This window comes from Dendrobates tinctorius, unplaced genomic scaffold, assembly GCF_039654945.1.
Source record: "Dendrobates tinctorius isolate UK_male_01 unplaced genomic scaffold, ASM3965494v1 ptg000034l, whole genome shotgun sequence".
NCBI lineage: Eukaryota > Metazoa > Chordata > Amphibia > Anura > Dendrobatidae > Dendrobates > Dendrobates tinctorius.
This window is the reverse complement of record NW_027361702.1, coordinates 11673637-11700255: the sequence shown is the minus strand read 5'-3', so window position 1 is coordinate 11700255 and position 26619 is coordinate 11673637. Positions and strand designations below refer to the sequence as shown.

At 43.7% G+C, this 26619-nt stretch overlaps 1 protein-coding gene across 1 annotated transcript in view; it reads right to left on the bottom strand.

The window, feature by feature from the left end:
- Positions 1 to 26619, bottom strand: part of LOC141087532 (gamma-aminobutyric acid receptor subunit beta-4-like) — a 432014-nt gene that overhangs the window by 231850 nt on the left and 173545 nt on the right. The window contains exon 3 of the mRNA XM_073573100.1: positions 19532 to 19599. Within this exon, the coding sequence (XP_073429201.1) occupies positions 19532 to 19599 (68 nt within the window). The remainder of the gene's footprint in view (positions 1 to 19531; positions 19600 to 26619) is intronic.

The following is a 26619-nucleotide window of genomic DNA, read 5'->3' as shown; positions in this document are numbered from 1 at the left end:
CTGTTGAAAATTATCAATACTCCCAGTATCACCAATTGGTGACATCTTTTTACTTTTTGGTTTCAAATCAGAAAAAGGGCCCACCCCAATATCTCTCTGTCCTTCCTCAGACAAATCAGCCAGAAGCATTACATCAGGAAGTTCCTCCTCCGTTATCCCAAGTTGTTGACATTTGTTTTTATCATTCAAAGCAAAAAATTTTTTCCACTTAAGTTTTCGTGTAAATAGATTAATATCCTTAACCCATACAAATGGGTCAAACCTGGTCATAGGAACAAAAGATAACCCCCGCTCAAGAACCCTCTTTTCTATATCTGACAAATTATATGAGGACAAATTAATTATCTGATTACCATTGTCCCCATCAAACAGAGCCCTCATTTTTGATTGTTTGTCCGCTCCCGTAATTTGTATGGTGCTAGGCCCCTGGTTTCTAAAAAAGAGGCTGAAGAGCAAGCTGAGGAGGAGGGGGAATTTATATTCACTACAGAATTTGTTTCTGGCTTTTTGGGGAAGGTCCTCACAGAGTAGCGCTCGGTGTCCTGCCATCTTCTGAAATTACCCCTACGTCCACGTCCCTTGTTTCTAAAGTATGGTCTAGAGGTATATGATTTAGGACCTCCTTCAGCATCAGAGGATTCAATATCTGAGGATGAGATGTCACCAGGAATACCTCTCGGGGCAAGGGCAGGGTATGCCCGTTTTTCCCTGAACTCTGTTGAATCCCTCACAAATCGTTTATGCTTCCTTTCTTTAATAAAAAGTTGGTATTTCTCAACAGTATTCTTAAGATTTTCTTCCCTTGTTACGAAATCAGCAGCTGTTTTCAATTTAAGGGTTGCCTCAGTCAATTCCTTCACCCTCAATGAAGTCCTCTCTAGAGTTATATTCTCTTCATCTAATAATATCTGCATTAACCGTACAGATGATGCAGTAATCTCCTCCTCCCACCTTACAAGTAAAGATGGAGTCCTACACCTTGGAGCAGGTATTAGAGGTATCCTTAGACCACGCGGGACAATCTTTTGTTTAATATAATTTTCCAGAGATTGTACCTCCCACCAAGACTTAATATTCTCTTTAAATGCCTCCAATAATTCAGAAAAAAGTGTTTTGAGAGAAGAGCCTGAAGCAGACAGAGAGTCAGATTCTACTTCAGAAAAAACCTCTCTTGCATCATCCAGCCATTTATTTGTGTCAATGGGTCCCGACAAAAACCCAGCCATACTCATCAAAGACAGACCGCAAAATTAATCAGTGGGATTATATATTCAGTAATAACACCAGAAGCACAAAAAAAGAATAACCCCTAAAATTTAGCTTTTAATTCAATGACTAAAAACATTAGTGAAAATGACTAAAAGAAGGAGTAGTAGAGGACAAAAAATGAAGGGAGAAAAAATACTGTTTTTAGTTCTCTTCAGTAATCAAATAATGGGCCAATGGCTAAGTTACCCTAGTCAGCCCTAGTTTCACCCTTCCTAGCCGCGGAGGTTGGCACCCTAGTTGTAGACGATATGGCGCCCCCGCTCAACGTCGGTATCCCTAATAGCCCCTACGTCTCCCTGCATATACAAAAAGGGACACAAAAAAGAAACACACACACACTTATAGTACCGAAAGAATAAAGACACAAAAATAGTCTCATAGATAATACTAAATTGCTATGAACTTATCTCGTATTATTTCTAATAGTATAAGAACCCCAAAAAGACTTATCTCGGAGTCAAAAAAAAAATAATAAATGGGGTTAATATCCGGCAGCTTAGAGAAGGACTTATCTCGTAGTCACAAAAATGCTAATAAGCTGCAAATGGCAGACCCAATTACCAGATAGCAAAATTAAAAAACGGCTACAAGAAAAAGCACATCACATTGAATAAACATTGCACACTAGAGGCAGTGAAAAAAAGCCTATATAGCACATGCGGCAGCCATTACCTTGCAAGTGAGGGTAAAATCACCCTAATTCACAAAAATACAATAAAAAATAATAAGGCTACCATATTCATCTCTGATTATACAGCGTGGTACACCAATATTCAAGTAGCAATGCATACAAAGTCACATAGCATAATTGCTCAGTAGATTAAATCTAAATAGATAGTACCACCGCAGGATCTGCCAAAAATAATGTACAACATTATACTTATCAGCCACTTGATGCATATGGAAACCCGACACGTTTCCCCCTCTTAATCCGCTGAGGGTTCATCAGGGGTCAAAAAGTGGGGTCTCATTACCCCTGACCGAGAGAGCAATACAGTGTGCGGCTTTACTCCAAGCGCGTTCGCCGCCATTGTTTAAAGATTCCGCGCCGATATAGAACGCCCACTTCCGGTTACCAAAATCCAAGATGGAGGTCTAAACCGGAAGGGATCATATTGAGGACGGACATGCGGTGCAGCAGCCACCTGGATAACATAGACGCCGCGCACCTTACTAGACAGCACAGATAGAAACACGGATTCACAAAATGGTGCCTGAAACAAAATAACTACATAGGGCAATACGTCCCTCTCAACAGAAACACCATATCTCGCAAGCAATATGCGGCCGATCAATTCAACAGCCTCACTATTCAGAACGCCCAAAACTTCAAGAAAATAGATAACAATAGTCCTCAAAGGCATGGAGTGGAATAATTGTATCCCTACATAGAATAAATGAAAAATAATAAAAAATTCCAATAGTAATAATATACCGACCAAATTATCAAAAACCCTATAAAGAGCTGGCTGGGAAAATGTGAAACACACTGATTATAGATAACTACTAAAATTTAGCTGTTCATTAAGGCCTTTTGGACTCTGATTCAAGCCAAAAAATCCAGCGTGTCTCACGCTGTAAGATTCTATTATCCCAATCTCCCTGTCTGACCGCGGGCTGCACTCTCTCTATAACACGAAAATTAATATGTTTATCATCCCCTCCATGCACCATATTGACATGACGGGCTAAAGGGGTATCTCTTTTGTGTCTAATATCCCCCAAATGTTCACCTATGCGGACACGTAATTCACGCTTTGTTTTGCCAACATAGTCAAGGGGGCAAGTACAAGTACACAGATAAACAACTCCAGTGGTTTTACAGTTTGCAAAGCTTTTCATTTCATAAATCCTCTTTGTATAGGCACTACAGAAAGTATGGGATACACAGATATATTTGCAAAAGCTGCAGTGTCCGCACCTAAAGGTCCCAATTGCTCTGTTCCGCAACCACGTTTCCTCTCTCTTCTGAGGTTCCAGGTGGCTACCTACCACCCGATCCCTTATTGACCTACCCTTCCTAAATGTAACTGATGGACCCTGGGTGATACAGTCACGTATGTCATTATCCATTTTCAGGATAGACCAATACTTCTCCAAGATGTTCATAACTTTACCGGATTGATCATCAAAGGTACCTATCAATCTAGTGATTGTATTGGAGTCCTCCCTTACCCTCGGAGTCAACAATGACGTCCTGCTTACTTGTTTAGCATGCTTATAGGCCGGTTCAATCACCCATGTTGGATTTTTGTCTCTTTATTCTTTCGGTACTATAAGTGTGTGTGTGTTTCTTTTTTGTGTCCCTTTTTGTATATGCAGGGAGACGTAGGGGCTATTAGGGATACCGACGTTGAGCGGGGGCGCCATATCGTCTACAACTAGGGTGCCAACCTCCGCGGCTAGGAAGGGTGAAACTAGGGCTGACTAGGGTAACTTAGCCATTGGCCCATTATTTGATTACTGAAGAGAACTAAAAACAGTATTTTTTCTCCCTTCATTTTTGTCCTCTACTACTCCTTCTTTTAGTCATTTTCACTAATGTTTTTAGTCATTGAATTAAAAGCTAAATTTTAGGGGTTATTCTTTTTTTGTGCTTCTGGTGTTATTAGCATTATGTGGAGCTCATCATATACTGTTTCAAACATTATATGGGACCAATGATTCTGTATTGAGAAATAGATGGGCCTCGTCATAAGATGTAAAAAGTGAAGTATTTTTCATTGTACTATACCGCTATTTCTCTGCCGTATCGGAGCATGATGAGTTGTGGTATGTGTTAAAGGGGTGCTCTTTCGCCCAGGGCACATGAAAACCTGGAGCCAGCCCTCCCCCCCCCACAGTCTGTAGCCAAATAACCCCCATTTTTCAGTGCGTAACTTGTATTATGAAGTTAATTAAGGTTGACAAGCTTAAGTAAGAAGAATTGATGCTTTTGGCATTCAAATGGGTTGGTGTGTTTCCTGTCCTCCTCTCACTGCCGACTTTTATTCCCCATTGACTTACATTGGGTTTCGTGTTTCGGGACGACCCCGACTTTTCCCTATAATCGGACGATCTTGCTCGACCCGACTTTTGGAAAAGTCGGGTTTCACGAAACGAAACGCGACCCTAAAAAACCAAAAGTCGCTCAACTCTAGTTCTCACCATTCTTCTTCTCTGCCTTTCTGATATTTTTCTTGGCCTGCCACTTCTGGGCTTAACAAGAACTGTACCTGTGTTCTTCCATTTCCTTACTATGTTCCTCACAGTGGAAACTGACAGGTTAAATCTCTGAGACAACTTTTTGTATCCTTCCCCTGAAAAGCTATGTTGAATAATCTTTGTTTTCAGATCATTTGAGAGTTGTTTTGAGGAGCCCATGATGCCACTCTTCATAGGAGAATCAAATAGGAGAACTACTTGCAAGTGGCCACCTTAAATACCTTTTCTCATGATTTGATACACCTGGCTATGAAGTTCAAAGCGCAATGAGGTTACAAAACCAATTTAGGCAATGTGCCCACATAGCAATTTATTCCGGACACTAAAAACCGGACTCCTTCCCAGAAATCGCACGTTTTTTTCCGCGCGATTTCACCGCGATTTTACCATGATTATGTTCACGATTTTGCCGCGATTTTCGCGTGCGATATTCAAGCACTTTCCAAGCGACTTGAAGCATCGCTTGGAAAGTGATTGACAGGTTGGTCACACTCGTCAAACATAGTGTTTGACAAGTGTGAGCAGCTTTTTACTATTGAGGCTGCCTATGCAGCATCAATAGTAAAAGATAGAATGCTAAAAAATATAAAAAAATCGGGGTATATTTACCTTCCGGCGTCCCGCGCTGCCATCCCGAGCCTCAGCGTTCCCAGTAATGCCTTGCGAGACCTGTGATGACGTTGGTCTCGCGTTACTATAGTGATCTCGCGAGACCGCTAGAGTCACGCGAGACTACGTCATCACAGGACCGTGCCGCAAGGCATTACTGGGAACACTGAGGCCGGGAATGCAGCGCGTGACATCGGAAGGTAAATATACCCCGATTTTTTATTCTTTTTTTCTTTTTACAGGGGTATGGTACCCAGGGCCTGGAGGACAGTCTCCTCTCCTCCACACCGTGGGTACCAACCGCACATGAGACGCTTAACTTCGTGCATGGTGGGCATAGCCACATGCGGGAAGTAAGCAATTCCCATGCATTCCTATGGGTGCGGAATCGCGGCAATTCTTTGCGATTCCACACAAAAGAATGACCATGCTGCAAATTTTTCCGCAAAGCGATTCCACCGCAGAAAAAAGCGCAGCATTAGCACAGCTTTTTCGGAATGCCATAGGAATGCATGGGGGGCGTTCTGTACACCATTTTTAAAGGTTTTTGCCGCGTTTTTGCGCTGAAAATCGCGGCAAAAATGCTTAAAAATCGCTACGTGGGCACACAGCCTTAGTGCTTCAGGAAGTCAGTAAAAAGGAGTTAGGAGTGTTCAAATCAAGAAAATGATAAGGGTGCCCATACTTTTGCACCGGTCAAATTTTGTTTAAATGCACATTGCACATTTACTGTTAGTACAATAAACCTCATTTGGATCCAGAAATATAACTGAGTCCATCAGTTATTAGATATATGAAACTGAAATAGCTGTTGCAAAAACCAAAATTGTTATAAAGAAAAAAGGTTAACATTAATAGGGGTGCACAAACTTTAACATATGACTGTATATCTATTCTTTTGTTTCTTTATTAAACATGTCAGTGTGAATTTACTGTATCACAAAATGAATTGCCAACTTTTGTTAAAGGACACTGGTGTGTATTTCTCGCAAGTAACACATGTGGTCCGAGTGTAATCCGTAGTTTTCTTGCCCCCATAGACTTGCATTGGCGTATTTTGTCCGTAATACACTGACAATCGCAGCATGCTGCGATTGGCACAGACCGTAAACTACAGCCGAGAAATATACGGCTGATGGGAGCTGCCCCATAGAGAAACATTGGTCCGTGTGCAATGCATGGTTTTAGCGCCTCTCATTCGTCCGTATTTCTCTCTAGTGTGACGCCGGCCATAGACTTACATTAGGTGCAGAAAATCTCCAGATAAAAAACGCACATACGTTTATAGTGCCTTTCCACAGTGGAAAAGTATCAGAAACGCATGTAATCTTCACATAAGTATGTCACTAAAATAGCAAAAGCCAAATAGCAGGTAGTAGAGTTGAGCGACTTTGGTCAGATCGGGTTTCATGAAACAAAATTAGTTTCAGATGAAACTGGTCCGACTAGGGCAAAAAAAGTCGGAGTTTCGTCCGAAACCCGACCCCAATGCAAGTCAATGGGGAATAAAAGTCGGCATTGAGTGGATGAATGTCATCCACTCAATGCCGACTTTTATTTCCCATTGACTTGCATTGGGGTCGGGTTTCGGACGAAACTCCGACTTTTTTTGCCCTAGTCGGACCAGTTTTATCTGAAACTAATTTTGTTTCATGAAACCCGATCTGACTAAAGTCGCTCAACTCTAGCAGGTAGTATCAAAAACAAAGCAACTTTATTTAAAGCATGACACAAAAAATACAAAAACCGCAGCGTCAAAAACGTGATAAAAACACGTAATGAAAATTGTAACGAAAAAACGCAAGTGACCTAATTTACATAATAGATGCAGAAGTTCTATAGTGTCAAAAACTCACCAGAACCTCATCGTGGGAACGTAGCCTTAAAAGAAGGGTAGAAAAAAAATGTAAAAAAGAAAAAAAAAAACACCTGGTCATGAATAGGTTAAGATCCAGATGTGCCCACAACGTATGATAATAACAGAACTTTCATCGGATAATAATAAAGAGAATGTTGTTTAGTAAACCATAGCTTGTCCCTTTTATCTCTAGGCACCATACAGATCAATGACATTTGATAAAGCGCTAATCAAGAGGACAGGCCAGCAGGTAGATAATCCTTCTAATTAATTGAGAAAGTACAATAAAATATAGATCAAAGGAGCCACTGCACGGTGATAGAAATGATCATCCGCTGAAAGGGGAGACAATATTTACCACTAAAATGCAAGTAAATGCCTTCCGCATTGTAACAGATACATGGATACAAACAATTATGGCGTTGCAATAAAAAGATACATTGTAGACTTGGTGCTTATGTAGAAACTATTCTGCGGTTTAAACTTTTTGTGCGTTTTTAGAAAATTGTGGCAAAACAGCATACCCATCATAAACATTCCGTAAGAAACCCTGGGGCAGATTTACAAATCCTGTGTAATGATGAGCTGGTCAGATCCATCACAGCGGTGCTCACCGATCCCCCATACAGCCTCATTCAGACATGTGATTTTCAGCAATTTTTGGATCAGATTTTCATCAATGATTTTTTTTTGAAGGGGATATCAAAAATAAAATTTGCAAACTTGCTGTTATCCATTACAATGTTAGTTTTCTTCCCATGATGAGTTAAAAAAAGAAACACAGCAAAGTTGAAGAGATTTATAGAAATCTGCCACTGTGTTTTTTTTTTACTCATTGTAATCTCACCTGCGGTCCTTGTTTCACATCTACAACATGTCAATTTCTCTTGCACCGAGTTTTATGTGCAGGTTTTCCCAATAGAATTTAATTACCGTAGATGCAAAAATCCACAGGTAAAAAGCACATGTGATCCGCAAATGACTGTTTCAATAAGTTTTGTCAAAGCAAAATAACAGGAAGTATCAAAAACAAAGCAACTTTATATAAAACATAACAAAAAAATGCACTGAAAAAAAAAAACACAAGTAATATAATAGGTGCAACATCAAAAAGTCACCAAAAGCTCATGGTGGGAATCTAGCCTAAAAGGAACCTGTCGTTTCCTCAAACACTATTAACCTGCATATAGAGAGTTAATCTGCAGGTTAAGGCCAAAATTCACTATTTGTAAGCCAAAATCATCAGCAGATCAATCAGAGGAAAAGTATAATAGGAACCTGTCAGCACTTCTGTATTTTTTGCCCACTCCTGGTTTTGGCTACAAATACTGATGAAAAATACTGAGTGTTTGAAAGTAGCCTAAGGGTAAAAAAATCGGATTGAATTCGTACCAATGTCAAGATCGGGCTGGAAAAAAATCGCAGCATGCTGCGATTGTAATCACAAAACGGATCACATCCCCCAATAGAAGTCAATGGGTGCGATAAAAAAATCGCACAGCACTCGCACAGCACTCACACCACGCGAGTGCTGTGGGATTTTTACGCACCGATGTCCTTTGAAAAGCCGGCAAATTCATATGCGGCTATACAGTAAAATCACACTGACAGGTTAAAATAGAAAAGATAGAATACATGTATACACATAGGTGTGTATATATATATATATATATATATATATAGTGGCATGGCGACTGGTCATGTGATTGATGGGCGGTATGTATCACAGAGGTGGTCCTGTGATGGAAGCCTGGGCGTATTTTGCTGAGGGGTTTGCTATACATTTGCAGGCTTCCAGGTGACTTGGAGAGATGGGTGGGTCCAGTCACCTCCATACCCACCAAAGGGGTGTGTGTCTGAATATCTAATGAAGCCTATGTGTATAGTTGTGAGTTTCAGGACCTGCAGTGAGGTCATGACCATGTGACCAGCCCATGTGATCCATACCTCACCTGGGGGTGTGGTTACAGGCTATGTAATCGAGGTGTGTTTAGCACATGGGAGTGAGTGTTTGGGAGTCTGGCAGTGTGCACAGACTTCCATGTGTCCAGGTGAGATACTACAGAGTGGTCTGTGACTTTGGAGGTAGAAGACCTCCTGTGTGTATGGCTCAAGATGGAGCCTCCGGGCTTGACATTGCCCTAGCCTGTGTGCTCATAGGGCCCGAGGGAACACAGCCCAACTAAGGACTGTTTTCTGTTGCTTTTGCCTGCTGTGAAGGCCGGTCACCTTGTGTTGTTGCTTTGGGGTATATGAAGCAAATAAACCCACACGGACTTTTTTAAAGAAGCACGCCTCCTGTTTTTCCTCCTGCTGCACCTGAGTACAAATGCTTACAATACATATATATATATATATATATATATATATATATGTCAGTGACACACACACATATATAAATCTTTATATTTGATAGAGATATAGATAGTAGAATAGCTGATAATTCAATTGTCGGCTTCTGTAAAATAACTGCAGAGTTGACAGAATATGAAACAGGTTTTACATACAGTAAACCATTGCATATCATTTCAATTTATATATGTCCCTAACTAATAATGTTATTAGTGTATGTGTGTGTGTGTAAAATCTTGGAGCTGTAGGTGTTAAATTAAAGAATTAAATCATGGAAAAAAATAGCATGGGCTCTAGCGCAATTTTCTTCGCCAGAGAGGGAGAGCCAGTGAATGAAGACAGATATTAATAGCCTAGAGAGGGACCATGGTTATTGCGTCCCCCCATGGAGGAATGAATGAGATGCTGCCAGCGTAGCCTCCCAGCTTGACCCAAAGGGGAACTCTGCAGTGTGGGAAAGTGACAGTTAATTTCCCACACTGCCGAGTTCATTGCAGGTCAGGCTGGGAGGCTGCGCAGCATCAGTGACATCAGCGCAGCCTCCCAGCCTGACCTGTGATAAACTCAGCAGTGTGGGAAAATGAACTGTCACTTTCCCACACTGCAGAGTTCACCTCGGGTCAGGCTGGGAGGCTACGCCGGCAGCTTCTCATTTATTCCTCAGTGGTTTACAGCCGGGGCGGTCACATTAGCACTGCTCCCGGTGGTAAACTAACCCCTTGAGATGGATTGCAACGTGGGACTTAACTGTACGGCGGACAGGTATGGGATATTGTTGTTTTTTTATTTTGGATTTTTTATAGGAGAACAAGGGATTCAATTGGTTTAGGAGTGTAATAAAGATGGGAAAAATGTGTGTTTAATTATTTCCTTATGTCTCTATTCTTAATGTTTGTGTTTTTTTTTTTTTTTAACCCTTTCAGACTAGTGGATTAATAATGGATAGGTGTTTTATTGACACCTCTCCATTTTTAACCAGGCTTAATGTCACCTTACAATAGCAAGGTGACATTAACCCTTTATTACCCCATATGCCACCCACTACAGGGCAATGGGAAGAGAGAGGGTAAGTGTCAGAATAGGCGCATCTTATAGAACAGATTAACCCTTGCACTGCCATCACGGAAAAAAAAACCCTGCACTGTTTAATCCGATGGTGAAGTACTTGTAACCAGTGCAGGAGTAAGTGAAACCAGGCACCGTGATCTTCCGGCCTCTCTCTGTCGCGGTATCTCTGTGACTCTAATAGCGTCATAAAGCTGTCTGGCTGCTTTACTGAAGGTAAATGAACTTTATTCCTCCTGAGTGCCGCTGGCTGTCAGTCATAGAACACATGATAAGGTTTTTAATATTATTTAAAGCCTTCCCCTGACTGGTGTTCATTGGTTGGGACCCGGTCCTTTTGTCTGCCCTTATTCACACACTGACGTCAACTTTGACACATAATAAGGTTTTTAATATTAGACAGTGTAGGACCGCCCCGACCACAGAGTCAACTTGTCAATGGTGGGACGGCTTTTATGCTATATTTGATCAAAAACAATATTACTAAGAACTCTGTATTACTTAAATGCACTTTTATTTAATTACAGCAGGGTTTTTCTCATTTTGCCTTTTGTAGGTTTTGTATGCTTTATGGCCAATGTGAACATGCATTTATATGCTGCATGTATACCAACTCAAACCAAGCTCAATTTTTGTGTTTTGACCCAAAACAAGCCCAGGCTCCCATCACAGGACCACACACCTCTGTGATACATACCTCCCATTAACCACATAGGCATTCGCCTTACCACACTCTATTGATTTGCATCTGAATTTTGGTGGTATTCATTAGGAAGTTCTGGCTCAACAGTTTGGTTACTTTCCCACAATGAGGTTTTGGTGCATTTTTGACACTGCCTAAAAACGCAGCGTCTTACAGTTTCAGTGAAGTGGATGGGATTTATAGTCTTCTGCCCACTGGGCTTCTTTTAAATGCAATGAAAATCGAGCTGCGGTCTGAGTTCCAAATCTGAAACATGCAAATTTATCTTGCGGGTACGCTGAGTTTTCTGTAATTTCCCCATAGGCTTGTATTAGGTGCGTAATCGTAAATTCAATGAGCATTGCATTATACTATATAGAGGCTTATGGGTAGTGCATTATACTGTAGAGGCCTATGTGAAGTGCATTATACTATATGGAGGCCTATGGGTGATGAATTATACTATATGAAGGCCTAAGGGGAGTGCATTATACTATATAGAGACCTATGGGGAGTACATTATACTATATAGAGGCACATGGGGAGTGCATTATACTATATGGAGGACTATGAGGAGTGTATTATATTATATGGAGGATTATGGCTAGTGCATTATACTATATAGAGGCCTATGGGTATTGCATTATACTATATAAAGGCCTATTGTGAGTAAAATATAAAAAAATACAGGCCTATGGGGAGTACATTACAGTATATAGAGTTTGCTTATGGTGGTGCATTTTGCCATATAGAGTCTACCTATGAGGAGTGCATTATACTATATGGAGCCTGCATATCGGGATTATATTACACTGTGCTACACCCGGTCCTGGTTCTGGCACTGCCTCCAGTTCTGGTCCCTCATCTGCTCCTGCTTTCAACGCTGCCCTGGTACCTCAGCGAGGACCCTGCCTGGATCCTTGTGCTCTGTCAGTCTCTCAGCGTCCTGCTGTTTCTTCTCTCTCCCCCACTTCCTGGTATGCTGCCAGCAGGCCTTCAGGGAGAGTGCATAGGATGCGAGCACACTTTCATCTGGTCTCTTAAAGGGACAGCGCGCATTTCTTGAAAGTAGCAATTATCCAAAGACAGCGCACTGATTACTATTTCTGGCCTCTCCTCCATACGGAGAGTGCTGGAGCAACGAGTATCTACTCTTGCTACATCTGGTTCAGTCTCTGTTCTGTCTGCGCTGGGTTAGCAATCCATTTGCACTTGTTCATACTGTTTGTCTCCACAGAGTATCAGTGACCAGTGTTCAACTATCTCAGGCAACATCAGTATCCATCTATTCAAGTGCCATCCCGTTATGCCATTTGCCATCCGAACCCGAGGACTATGTCAAGGTTACTGGAGCCAGCTTCCTATCATCTACCCAGAACCTGACCTTCCTCACCAGTGCCAGCTTCACATCGGATACCCGGTGTCTGCCGGTCAGCACCATCTGATCTGTTATAACTGTTACTGTTTGTCCAGCTGGGACAGCTGCCACGTGTCCGAGGTCTAACTGGAGGTAGCACCTGTGTCCCCCAGGTATTTCATTCTGGTCCTGTTCAAGGGACTTTACTACAGATACCTGGGACTAACTAGTCACGCCCCCTTTGGAGCCCCCCGGACCGTGGTCTCGAGGTTCCACTCTAAAAATAAAAAACGAATGTGAACTTCACCATCTGTGCCTCCGCTTCCATTCGTTACAGATTGCTCCCGCCATGGAACCCACTGGATCCCAGAGGCCTCCGACTGTGGAGCTTTGCCAAGAGATGACCCATTTAAGGGATCAACAGGACAAGATCACGACTTATCTTCGCAGCTTGTCTACCCGCATGGATTCCCTGCAGACCTCGACTGCACCTGACTCGTCTACCAGCACCCAGGTACCCACCTGCATGGCAAGTAAAGGCCCTCACCTGGCAGCTCCCACCAGCTTCCACAGCGCCCCCACTCAGTGTCGGGGTCTCATCAATCAGTGCACTCTGCACTTCGAAATCCTGGGGCATATGTTTGCTTCTGACCAAGCCAGGGTGGGCTTCATGATGTCACATCTTGCTGGAGAGGCTCTCGCCTGGCTGAACCCTCTATGGGAGAGAGGGGACCCTCTGGTTAATAATCTTCAATCTTTCCTATAAGCTTTTCGCAGGACCTTTGATGAACCTGCTCGTGCTACATCGACAGCTTCAGCTCTGCTCCGCTTATGTCAAGGAACTCTCACGGTGGCTCAGTATGCTGTTCAGTTCCGTACTCTCTCATCTGAGTTATCCTGGAATAGCAATTCCTTGGTGGCTACCTTCTGGGAGGGCCTCTCGGGAGGAATCAAGGATGAACTGACAGGACAGGCCTACTACCTTGGATGATCTGATATGCTTGGCAACCCGGCTTGACCTGTGTTTTTAGGAACAATGCAAGGAGCTCAAACAAGACAAAAGGCCCTACCACCTGGGCTCTAGTTCTCCTAAGATGGCTACCTCACCTCTCTCCCCTGAGGTCATGGAGGTTGAACAGGTGAGTTTGGCCAGCCGCCGCCAGAAGGCGCATCACAAAGAAGGAAGTTGCCTCTACTGTGGTAATCCCGAGCACCTGATTCGTACCTGTCCAAAGAGGTCAGAAAACAACAGTGCCTAGGTTCGGTAGGAGAGGCCACCCTTGGTAGAGAACATTTCTCTCCCTCATTGCAGATGTCGGTCTCCGTCTCCTTCGGAGCAATAACATTTTCTGGACCTTGTCTGCTGGATTCCGGAGCCGCCGGGAACTTTATCCAGCAGGCGCTTGTGGATCATTACCGCTTACCAGTCCAGTGTCTTCCCGACTTCTTGCGGGTGACCGCCGTAGATGGCAAGCCACTGACCGAGCCCGTCCAGTTCCAGACTGAGCCTGTGGAACTCCGGGTAGGTCTAATGCACTCGGAAAGAATCCGTTTTTATACCCTGGTTTGTCTCACCCCTTGCTTTTAGGATTACCATGGTTCCAGATGCATGAACTGGTCCTTAATTGGAGAACAGGAAAAGTTCTGCGCTGGGGAGATTACTATATGGACCAATGTTTAACCCCGGTCCTACCAGTTTTGTCTCCTGTCCAACCTGTTACCTTGCCAGGGTTACCTTCCTCTTACTGGTCCTTCTCGGATGTCTTTGGGAAAAAAGAGGCAGACAGACTTCCCCCACACACGTCGTATGACTGTCCGATTGATCGTCTTCCCGGAACATCTCCTCCCCGTGGGACAGTTTATCCTCTTTCCCAAGCATAGACTCAAGCTATGTCGGACTACATCCAAGAGAACCTGGCCAGAGGATTTATCCGAAAGTCATCTTCAACGGCAGGAGCAGGATTCTTCTTCGTGAAGAAGGACGATCCCTGTGGCCCTGTATCGACTACCGGGGCCTAAACCAGTTCACGGTAAAAAACAGGTATCCATTACCTCTTATTTTAGAACTGTTTGATCTTCTCCGAGGGGCCAAGATCTTCACCAAATTGGATCTCAGAGTGGCCTACAACCTGATCCAAATCCGAGAAGGAAACAAATGGAAAACAGCCTTCAACACCCGTGATGGGCATTACGAATACCTGGTAATGCCGTTTGGCCTAAGCAATGCACCCGTGGTTTTTCAGGAATTTGTCATTGACATATTCAGGGATCTGCTCTATACTTGTGTTGTTGTCTACCTGGATGACATTCTGATTTTCTCGGCTGACTTGGCTTTGCACCAGAGACAAGTGCGTGTGGTCTTACAGAGACTCGGAAAGAACAGGCTGTATGCCAAGTTTGAGAAATGCCTTTTTGAACAATCCTCTTTGCCTTTCCTTGGTTACATTGTATCCTCCAAAGGATTAAGAATGGATCCAGAGAAGTTGATGGCTGTCCTCAAGTGGCTGAAAGCCATACAGCGGTTCCTGGAGTTCGCCAACTACTACAGGCAATTCATTCCTCACTTTTCCACCCGAGTGGCACCCATCTCAGCTTTAACCCGGAAAGGTACAAATCCCAAGGATTGGCCCCTCCGAGGCAGAGGACGCCTTTGTTTCTCTCAAAAATGCCTTTGCTGCTACACCCATTCTTCATCGTCCAAATTCTAATGAGCATTTTTTTCTTGAGGTCGATGCTTGGAGAAGTTCTTACCCAGAAATCGTCTACTGTTCGAATGATCTCTTGTGGTTTTTTTTCCAAGGTTTTTTTTCCCCTGCAGAAAGGAACTATTTCTTTGGGGATCGGGAACTGTTGGCTATCAAATTAGCCCTGCAAGAATGGAGGCATCTTCTTGAGGGAGCTCTTCACCAGGTAGCCATATTCACCGATCACAAAAACCTTGCCTACATCCAAACCGCACAGAGGCTAAATCCCCGCCAGGTGCACTGGGCCGTGTTTTTTTTTTGCTCGATTTAATTTTGTCCTTCATTTTCGTCCGGCTAACAAAAACGTCAAGGCAGACGCATTCTCCAGATCCTTTTTGCCTCCTGATCAGGGGGAAGAACCTCAGCACATCATTGAACATTCAAGGTTAGTCTCTGTTGCCTCTGCTGATCTTACCCGACTTCCCCCAGGGAAAACTCTCGTGACTGCCTCAGAACATAATCGTGTCCTTCGGTGGGGTCACTCTTCCAAGTTGGCTGGTCACGCCGGTCAGAGGAAGACTCTGCAACTTATCACCCGTTACTACTAGTGGCCTACTATGGGTAAGGATATCCAGGAGTATGTCGCAGCCTGTCCTACCCGCCGGTAGGCTTCAGCCTCTTCCGATTCCATCTGCTCCCTGGCACAATATAGCGATGGACGTAATCACGGATCTTCCAATCTCTTCCGGCTGTTCAGTGGTTTGGGTAGTGGTGGACCACTTCTCTAAAATGGCTCACTTCAATCTGCTATCTTGTCTCCCGTTTGCCCCAGAACTTGCAGATCTCTTCATTCAGCACATCTTCCATCTCCATGGTTTTCCTCTCCACATCGTGTCTGACAGAGGCATCCAGTTCACCTCAAAATTCTGGAGAGCGGTTTGTAATCCGGTAAAAATAGAACTAGATTTTTCCTAGGCATACCATCCCCAATCCAATGGGCAAGTGGAAAGGACTAATCAAATCCTGGCTGGATTCCTGCGTCACTTCGTCAGCGCGCATTACGACGACTGGGTAGAGTTACTGCCCTGGGCGGAATTCTTCTACAACAACCAAGTAAGTGAATCTTCTTGAAAGTCTCCCTTTCAGATCCTTTCAGATTGTGTTTGGACTGCAACCCGGAATTCCTCTTCCCATCTCTGGACCGTCTGGCGTTCCGGAAGCTGATACTTTTTCCGAAGATTTCTCGAAAGTTTGGAAAGATACCAAAACTGCATTGGAGAGAGCCTCTCAACATATGAAAAGGCATGCAGACAAGAGACGTCAGGATGCTCCTACCTTTCGCCAAGGTATGGCTCTCCTCCAAGTACATCCATCTTAAATTGCTGTCCTACAAATTGGGTCCCTGCTTCCTTGGGCCCTTTGAAGTCTTGAGACAAATCAACGCGGTCACTTACAAACTGAAATTGACTACTTCCTTATGTGTGCCTAACTCCTTTCATGTTTCCCTCCTCAAACCAGTAGTTTTGAGCTCCTTCTTTAAGGACCCGGGTACCATTCCAGAGCTGCTGTTTTGATGTGAACTGCCTCCCACCCTCATAGATCTTTTGCTTGATGATACTCCAATGGTTCTCTATAGGGTTGAGGTCGGGGGAAGATGGTGGCTACACCATGAGTTTATCTCCTTTTATGCCCATAGCAGTCAATGACTCAAAGGCATTCTTTGCAGCATGAGATGGTGCATTGTCATGCATGGAGATGATTTTGCTCCTGCATGCACGTTTCTGCTTTATATACCATGGAAGAAAGTTGTCAGTCAGAAACTCTATATACTTTGCAGAGGTCATTTTCACACCTTCAGGAACCTTAAAGGGCCCTACCAGCTGTTTCCCCATGATTTCAGCCCAAAACATGACTCCTCCACCTCCTTGCTGACATCACAGCCTTGTTGGGACATGGTGGCCATCCACCAACCATCCACTACTCCATCTGGACCATCCAGGGATGCTCGACACTCATCAGTAAACAAAACTGTTTGAAAATTAGTCTTCATGTATGTCTGGGCCCACTGCAACTGGTTTCTGCTTGTGTGCACTGTTTAGGGGTGGCCGAATAGTAGGTTTATGCACCAAGCCTTTGAAGGATCCTACACCTTGAGGTGCGAGGGACTCCAGAGACACCAGCAGCTTCAAATATCTGTTTGCTTGTTTGTAATGGCTTTTTAGCAGCTGCTCTCTTAATCCGATGAACTTTCCTGGCAGAAACCTTCCTCATTCTGCCTTTAACAGCACAAACACGTCTGTGCTCAGAATCAGCCACAAATCTCTTAACAGTACGATGATCACACTTAAGTTTTTGGGAAATATCTAATGTTTTCATCCCTTGACCAAGGAATTGCACTATTTGATGCTTTTCGGCAGCAGAGAGATCCTTTATCTTTCCCATTTTACTTGAAAACTGTGGCCTGCTCAATAGTGTGGAACATCCAGTTTTCCTTTTATTTGGCTCACATGGCAAACTAATTATCACAGGTATCTAAGATTAATTTCAGTGATCCAAAGAACCCTGAGACACAATACCATCAATGGGTTTCATTAAAACAAACAAGAAAAAAACGCTATGACACTTAAAAACAATTTGCATAATAATTTGGAACGTGGTGCAGTCTCATGTCCGGCTATAATCCCTGGCTGATCTACCATCGTGTAGCCAGACTTTGATTTCTGCAGCCCGTGGATTGGGCAGCATGAATCACATAAAATATTCCCTTTTAACTATTCTTTTTATTATGTTTTATTAATGTCTCCACAGTACATATTTTAATAATTGTTCATCATGTGACATATTACACCATCTTTGGTGTTAAATGTAAAGTCACCTTATCAAATGTAAATTTAATAAGGTGACTTGTACATACAATAGTAGCTGGAACATTAAAGAATACTTTCATCACCTACATTCATGGCACATCCACTCTGCTACATGGCCAGCAGAGCCGGACGGGGCCCTGTCCCCAATATAGATGCTGATCCCCCACGGACAGATCTACACCTGTGATATATTTTTAGAATATTCAGTGGATATGCCATAAATGTAGGATATGGGGCAATCCCTTTCAAGAATGCTTCCATACCTCTCACCATATGAAGACATTTATGATTTTGGTCTAATTGCTTATTTACAGTTATGTGCAAATTAATTGGGACAAAGCAAAAAAAACACATATTTTTGAATATTTAATAATAACATGTTACAATGCACTGTTACATACTAATTTTAGTAAGAAATATGTCCTCCTTTAGCAGATATGAGATTTTCAAAGCGTTTTGGCATTGATTCTACCAAGTTTTTGCATAAATTCTTCAATTCTTCATCATGGAACCACAATTGTATGGCACTGTTTATCAGGCGTTCTTTGGTTGTACAGTCCATTTTGCCAAGACGTCTCTTCTCAATGCTCCACAAATAGGATTTAAGTCTGGTGAATTGCCAGGCCAGTCCTGCATTGACCAAAAAGATGGGTTTCATCACTGAAAATTACCTTTTTCCACTGGCTAGTTGTCCAAGATTTATATTTTTTTGCCCATGCGAGTCGTTTTGCCTTCATTGAAGATGTCAGAAGTTGTTTCTTTCCTGGCTTTGTTGCCCTACGTCCAACTTCAAGAAGCCTGCGACGTACAGACGAATCGCTAATATCAATACCTGCAGCGAACAAGTCTCTTTGGAGGTCTTTACTTGTTTTTCTTGCATTAATTTTACTATTTCTGATAAGTGTTTTATCAGTTCTTGGTCTCGTTTTCCTTTTTCTTCCACATTTCCCTTTTCGTTTTGGAGAAAATGATCCAGTTTCATTGTGTCTGCGAATTATTCTTGAAACGGTAGATTTTCCAATACCAACGATGGAAGCAATTTCTCTTACAGTCAGACTTGTATGTTCATTAAGAGTAATAATTCTAGACCTCTTCCGTGGAGTAACATCCATTTTTACAGGCACGAATCACACTGAGAGAAAAAGTACGCTAAGCCACTCCTCACAGAAACAAGCTCTCAACTGAAGCTGAGGGGGCAGCCAGCTGTTATTTTCTGGCTAAAACCAGTCAAACCACATTTTGTTACTCAAGGTTGTACCCTCACACCTGTTCAAAGCAGTTAAAACTGGTTTGAATCACTGACTGGAAACTAACTTATGATTTTACTTAAAAAAAATGCTTTGTCCCAATAAATTTGCACAGCTCTGTAACTATTCCAATTTTGTATCTTGTAAATGCAGCATATGCAGCAATGGTAAAAGAGGTTAGTGCTCAATGTAAAGTTGTTGTTTTTTTACTTTTTATCCTTTGCAGTCTTACCAACATTTTATCCTAATCCAAACAGTAAATAATAATAAAAAGTGATGAAACAACAAACTAACAATGTAACTTTGCATTAATAATCAGTAAATTTATTTTACTCACCATATTGACCTCAGATATTTGGTCAATGCTGGATATGTGTATACTCATCCCCACAGTGACCGGAGGACCTGAAAAAAAAAGAAAAAAAAAAGTATTTTTCTGATTATTAACAATAATTTGTAGGATTATTAGCGAGATAATCATGTTTTATATCTCTATAATATATTAGCATATTTTAAAAAACATGGTACAGTATGTAGGTGAAATACAAGGCTGAGACCAAAGCGAGTGTTCAACATCTGATACATGCTTCTGTTTCACCTAGTCATGGTGTAAGGCCACGTTCACACCTTCAGTATTTAGTGAGTAATTTACATCAGTATTTGTAGCCAAAACCAGGAGTGGGTGATAAATACAGAAGTGGTGACGTGTTTCTATTAGACTTTTCCTGTCATTGTTCCACTCCTGGTTTTGGCTTACAAATACTGATGGAAAATACTGACCATTTAAATACTGATAGTATGAACGTGGCTAAACCTTGAGCCAATGTAAATGTGCAACCTGATGCTTATGCTTTCTAGTAGGAAAATGTTTGTTTTCTGCTGTCGGGGACAGATGAGGACTGAGGAGGAAACAAGCAGATTGTAGCTGCTTGTTTCTTCTTTACTATAGCTTCGGGCTCATTGAGACGTCCATGGTGGTCAGTCCACTCTTGGACCACACTGGACAGATTGGCCGGGCTCTCCCCACGTGAGCGTCACAGCCTCATAGAAATTTTTGTAGCTGTAATAAGCAGGTGCTGGTGCAAGGGGGTAAAGAGAAGGAAGCATCCAAAGGAGGTTACCTTTTCTGCTCCTTATTCGGAACCACTTAGCCTGACAGCAGGGTTGCCGGGGGGAAGACTTTCTGCACTGGTCTGACTAGACCATGTGACTGCAGGGGACAGGGAGGAAAAGGAAGGGACCATGGACAGGAAGGTGTGCAGGCAGAGGGCGCTAAAGCAGAGCGCACCAGGCACAGAGGAGAGCATGCCAGAGACAGGGGAGAGCGAGCCAGAGAGAAAGCAGGCTGCAGCGCCACGCTCCAAGAGAGAGAGAACTCCCTGTCAGAGTTCTGGGACTGAAGTTCGAGACATAGTGCGCACTGTATGTGAGTACGTGGATTCGGTAGCCTCCGTGACCAGAGGAGACCTTCCCACTGACAGTGCAAAGGCAGTGACCTGAGCGCGCAGTACTGGGGAACGCAGTGACAAGCCGGGGCTCCTGAGTGTGGCCAAGAGACTTCCAAGTGTGCGTAGCATCGCTACTGCAGAGAGACTGACAGTGTACCATACAGAGACTTAGAGCAGGGGAGACTCAGTTCCGCAGCGTCTCCCTGCTTCCTGCTTTAACCCCTGAGGTTTCAGCTACATCCAGAGGAGACTACAGAGATTGTGACAGCGCCAACGTGGGTAAAAAAGACCCTGGGATCAAGCTTTCTCCGGACTGATAAGTCATATTAATGCCAGTTGAACTGTCTCAACTTTGAATAACTGTTTAGTAGTTTTCTTAGTCTATTTTGCTGTTTATATTGTTACTCTTACTCATTTAATCCCCTTACTGCTTCTCCCTGCGTGGAGAATTTATCCCCTGTAAATAAACCCTTTAACTCTTGGTCTGTCTCTGTTCCGTGGCGACATCCTCAGTACCTGCAGGTTATTACACTGGGATGCAGTAACGCAAATGCTGCAGAGCAGGGATCAACTATAATTAATTATTTAACAGTTGGAAAACGCCTCATAGGGAGATAGCCGGGTAAACAAACAGTACAAAGGTAAAGCCAAATAAAAGTTGGTTAACTAAACAGTCTCTTGTTAACGGTTTCACTTATCGGGACTCTGCAGCCTATTATTCTCTGAAGGTCCCGTGGGTAGCAGAATGCCGGCGGTGTTCGGTGTAATGTCTGCTGGCATCCTCGCCTAGTTTTCGGCCGGTCATGTTCTGCCATTGGCACCTGCCAGTACCTGCTGGCCAGATCAAGCATGGAAAAATACTTTGCCCGTCCCAGGGCAGAGAGGGACTCCTCAATTCAGGGTAATGGATAACAGTCCCGCACAGTGCAGGCGTTCAGCCGCCTATAATCGACACAGAACCGCAGGGTCCCGTCTTTTTTTTCAGACTAGCACAATGGGAGCCACCCACGACTCTGACTCTCTCATACTACTCCACTTCACAGCATATGAGCCAGCATCTCCTTTACCTCCTTGTACATATGGGGGGGTATTTGGCGATATCTCTCTCTGATTGGTGCGGCACTCCCGGTAGGAATTTCATGAGCGACGGTCTGAGTGCAACTGAAGTCATCTTCATGGTGGGCAAAACCTTCCTGATAGCGCTCCAGTACATCCCCTACTTGCTACACTTGTTGAGGTGACAGTCCCGTCAATTCTGCCCGCATCTTCTCTAAAATTCTATAACTTTCTTTCTGGCTGCCAGGCAGAGACTTCAATATGGCTGTAACTGCTAAAGTCCAGGGATCCCCTAGCACAATGGCCAGCTGTACTACTTCAGGTGGCATTAGCTTCTCCGGCATGCCCAGGATTTGGGCCATCTCACTCTTGGGTATAAGGGTGATAAATTCGGTCCTCTGGTTGACACACAGCACTACACTGTTGCCGTCTTGAACTGTGGCTAGTGTTTGAGCGACGAGCAATCCAGGGCGTATTTGGTCCATCGCTGCTGGCTCGATCTGCACCTCCACTCCCTCCAGAGGAGTACAAGCTTGCACTGGCAACGTGAGCACTGTCTGGCCGGACGGTAAAGTAGTCTTTGTAGCCGCTGGCACCATCACCTTTCCCGAAACTCTTCCGTCTTCTGACATTTCCTGGGCTTGAGCTGCTCGGATTAGCTTCTGAAACACCTTCCGTTGGGGGGTTCGTGGGTTCCATTGGTTCAAGAAAGGTCCCTGTGGCTCACTAGTCAGTAGTTGTCCCACCTCCTTTAGCACGTTCATCCCCAGTGTCACTAAGGGTGCACGACCGGCATCTCCTGTGACCAACACGACCCCCTTGTGGTCTACATCCTTCCTGCATGCTATAATCTCCATCCAGACCTCTCCTGCAGCTTTTGTCACAGTACTCATACAGGCAAAGTTGCAGAGTACACAGCGGCTTTTGTCACAGTACTCCCACAGACAACGCTGCAGAGTATACACAGCAGCTTTTGGCACAGTACTCCCACTTGCAGGGTTGCAGAGTGCACACAGCAACTTTTGGCACAGTACTCCCACAGGCAGGGTTGCTGAGTTTACACAGCGGCTTAAAGGCACACTACTCCCACAGGCAGGGGATGCAGGGTACACACAACTGCTTTTGGGACAGTACTCCCACAGATATGGGTGCACAGTAAACACAGCTGCTTTTTGGCACAGTTCTCCCCCTGAGTCACATGCAGTGCACACAGCGGCTTTTTGTACAACACACAAAGAAGGAGGCGTAGAGAAAGCTAGCAGTTACAGCGGCTTTTTGGCAGAGTGTGCTACCTAACACCGTCCCTCAATCCAACTTTGTCCTGTCCCTACACTAATCAGAGCAGAATGGCGATGGCACTCGTGATCCAGCATTTATACAAGCCAGGTCACGTGCTGCGCCAGCCAGTCACAGACATGCCAATACTTGGTATGGCTGTAATTGCTCTGGAAGTGCCCACAGCCTAAAAGCTTATTAATTGGCTGCTCTGCAGCCTTTCAACAAACTTTATTAGGCATCCAAACCTGAACAGTAAACCAAACTTCCAGTGAATAGTCCTTGTTCGGGGTTCAGTAGCAGACATTAGGCATTCGGTACTTTACAGTTCGGGTTCACCCAGACCAAATATAGTTTTCTATGTTAATAATTGCAATGTATCCATAAAAATCGGATCCTATACAGATGATTCATATGGGATCAGATTTTTTTTCTCACCCATAGACTTGAATAGGTGAGTTACATACAAAATACAGAAGAGAATAGTCCATGTTGTGATATTTCTTACCTGTTACCAGGGCATCAGGGGCATGTAACTTTTTCCATGGACCAAAAATATTGTCGCATGAACAATAGATATGTGAATAGAGGATTAAAGGGATAGTCCGAAACTATGTAATAATCTAAGCTATTTTCTAAAGCACTTTAATTCAAAATTCCCTATTTTCCTCACTATAGTATATAACTGCTGTATTTTTATTTTGCCTACTTTCCATCCCTGGTGACCTTCTGTATCACAGTGCATATCCACGCTTGCGGCATCCTTTTGCCAGTGTCCCAGCATCTCTTTGATGACTTCCGCATCTAGGGCCGCCATCAGGGCATTACTGCCCTTACTGGCAAATGAGGCCTGATGAATAGAGGGGACCTGCAGCAGGCCCCCTCTGTTTTGCTCACTGGGCCCCAGCGCTTCATTAACTGATCGCGTGTCCTCCTGATCAGTTAAAATCTGTTGCCGTGCAATTGATTCCTCCCGCACGGCAACAGTTATCAGCTGCCAGCCAATACAGACCGGCAGCTGACATCAGCACGCACGTCGCCGACGTATGTCATACGCCAGAACGATGCTGCATGTCTCATCTGAATCAGAGAGGAGGACACCACTGCACCTTGGCCAGGTAAGGAAAAACTTTTTTTTTTTGTAAAGCCACAGTATGGGGCATATTATACCAGTATAGGGGTGCATTATACTACTATGGGGGTGGTGGAAGGGAGGGAAAGAGGCTGCATTATACTATGGGTTGCATTATACTATGGGGGTGCATTATACTACTATACAGTTGTGGCCAAAAGTATTGACACCCCTGCAATTCTGTCAAATAATGCTCAGTTTCTTCCTGAAAATGATTGCAAACACAAATTCTTTTGTATTATTATCTTCATTTAATTTGTCTTAAATGAAAAAACACAAAAAGAATTGTCCTAAAGCCAAATTGGATATAATTCCACACCAAACATAAAAAAGAGGGTGGACAAAAGTATTGGCACTGTTCGAAAAATCATGTGATGCTTCTCTAACTTGTGTAATTAACAGCACCTGCAACTTACCTGTGGCACCTAACAGGTGTTGGCAATAACTAAATCACACTTGCAGCCAGTTGACATGGATTAAAGTTGACTCAACCTCTGTCCTGTGTCCTTGTGTGTACCACATTGAGCATGGAGAAAAGAAAGAAGACCACTGAACTGTCTGAGGACTTGAGAAACCAAATTGTGAGGAAGCATGAGCAATCTCAAGGCTACAAGTCCATCTCCAAAGACCTGAATGTTCCTGTGTCCACCGTGCGCAGTGTCATCAAGAAGTTTAAAGCCCATGGCACTGTGGCTAACCTCCCTAGATGTGGATGGAAAAGAAAAATTGACAAGAGATTTCAACGCAAGATTGTGCGGATGTTGGATAAAGAACCTCGACTAACATCCAAACAAGTTCAAGCTGCCCTGCAGTCCGAGGGTACAACAGTGTCAACCCGTACTATCCGTTTGCGTCTGAATGAAAAGGAACTGTATGGTAGGAGACCCAGGAAGACCCCACTTCTTACCCCGAGACATAAAAAAGCCAGGCTGGAGTTTGCCAAAACTTACCTGAAAAAGCCTAAAACGTTTTGGAAGAATGTTCTCTGGTCAGATGAGACAAAAGTAGAGCTTTTTGGGCAAAGGCATCAACATAGAGTTTACAGGAGAAAAAAAGAGGCATTCAAAGAAAAGAACATGGTCCCTACAGTCAAACATGGCGGAGGTTCCCTGATGTTTTGGGGTTGCTTTGCTGCCTCTGGCACTGGACTGCTTGACCGTGTGCATGGCATTATGAAGTTAGAAGACTACCAACAAATTTTGCAGCATAATGTAGGGCCCAGTGTGAGAAAGCTGGGTCTCCCTCAGAGGTCATGGGTCTTCCAGCAGGAAAATGACCCAAAACACACTTCAAAAAGCACTAGAAAATGGTTTGAGAGAAAGCACTGGAGACTTCTAAGGTGGCCAGCAATGAGTCCAGATCTGAATCCCATAGAACACCTGTGGAGAGATCTTAAAAATGGCAGTTTGGAGAAGGCACCCTTCAAATATCAGGGAACTGAAGCAGTTTGCCAAAGAAGAATGGTCTAAAATTCCAGCAGAACATTGTAAGAAACTCATTGATGGTTACCGGAAGCGGTTGGTCGCAGTTATTTTGGCTAAAGGTTGTGCAACCAAGTATTAGGCTGAGAGTGCCAATACTTTTGTCTGGCCCATTTTTGGAGTTTTGTGTGAAATGATCAATGTTTTGCTTTTAGCTTCATTCTCTTTTGTGTTTTTTTCATTTAAGACGAATTAAATGAAGATAATAATACCAAAGAATTTGTGTTTGCAATCATTTTCAGAAAGAAACTGAGCATTATCTGACAGAATTGCAGGGGTGTCAACACTTTTGGCCATAACTGTAAGTGTGCAGTATACTGCTATGGGTTGCATTACACTGCAATGGGTTGCATTACACTGCTATGGGGTGCATTATACTATGAGGGTGCATTATACTACTATAAGGGTGCATTATACCACTATGGGGGTGGGGGGATGGAGGGAAAAGGGCTGCATTATCCTGCTATAGGGGTGTCGGGAGGGAGGGAAAGGGGCTGCATTATACTGTGGGGCTGTCATGGTCACGTGTGACTGGACACACCGCCTCCAGCAGGGCAAATTTATATGACACGCGTGACCATGGATACACCGCCTCCAGTAGGGCGAATTTAAATAATAGAACATGCAGCCGGATGCATCTCCTCCAGCAGGCGAATTTCAGTAGTACACATATGTCTGGATACACCACCTCCAGCAGGGCGAATTTCAGAATAAAGGGGAAAACCAGGAAAACAATTACAATGGTGGCCCTGTGATAGGGAACAGGGACGTGGAGACCTCCTGCACTCCCCTGAGTCAGTGTCTCTACACTCCTAACGATCCCTAGGCCAGTTCTGCACCGAGCGCCGATCAGGATACCTGAAATTCCTAGCTCGCCCTGAACCAATCCCTTACTAGTGAAGTGGACGGTGCAGAAACTAATCCCACCACTGCACTAAAACACACATTGAGGAAAGTGACAAACAGGGAAACACCACTCAGCTTTGCTCTGTTGCTAATGCTCCAAGCAACAGAGTCCGACACCTGAGTGCAT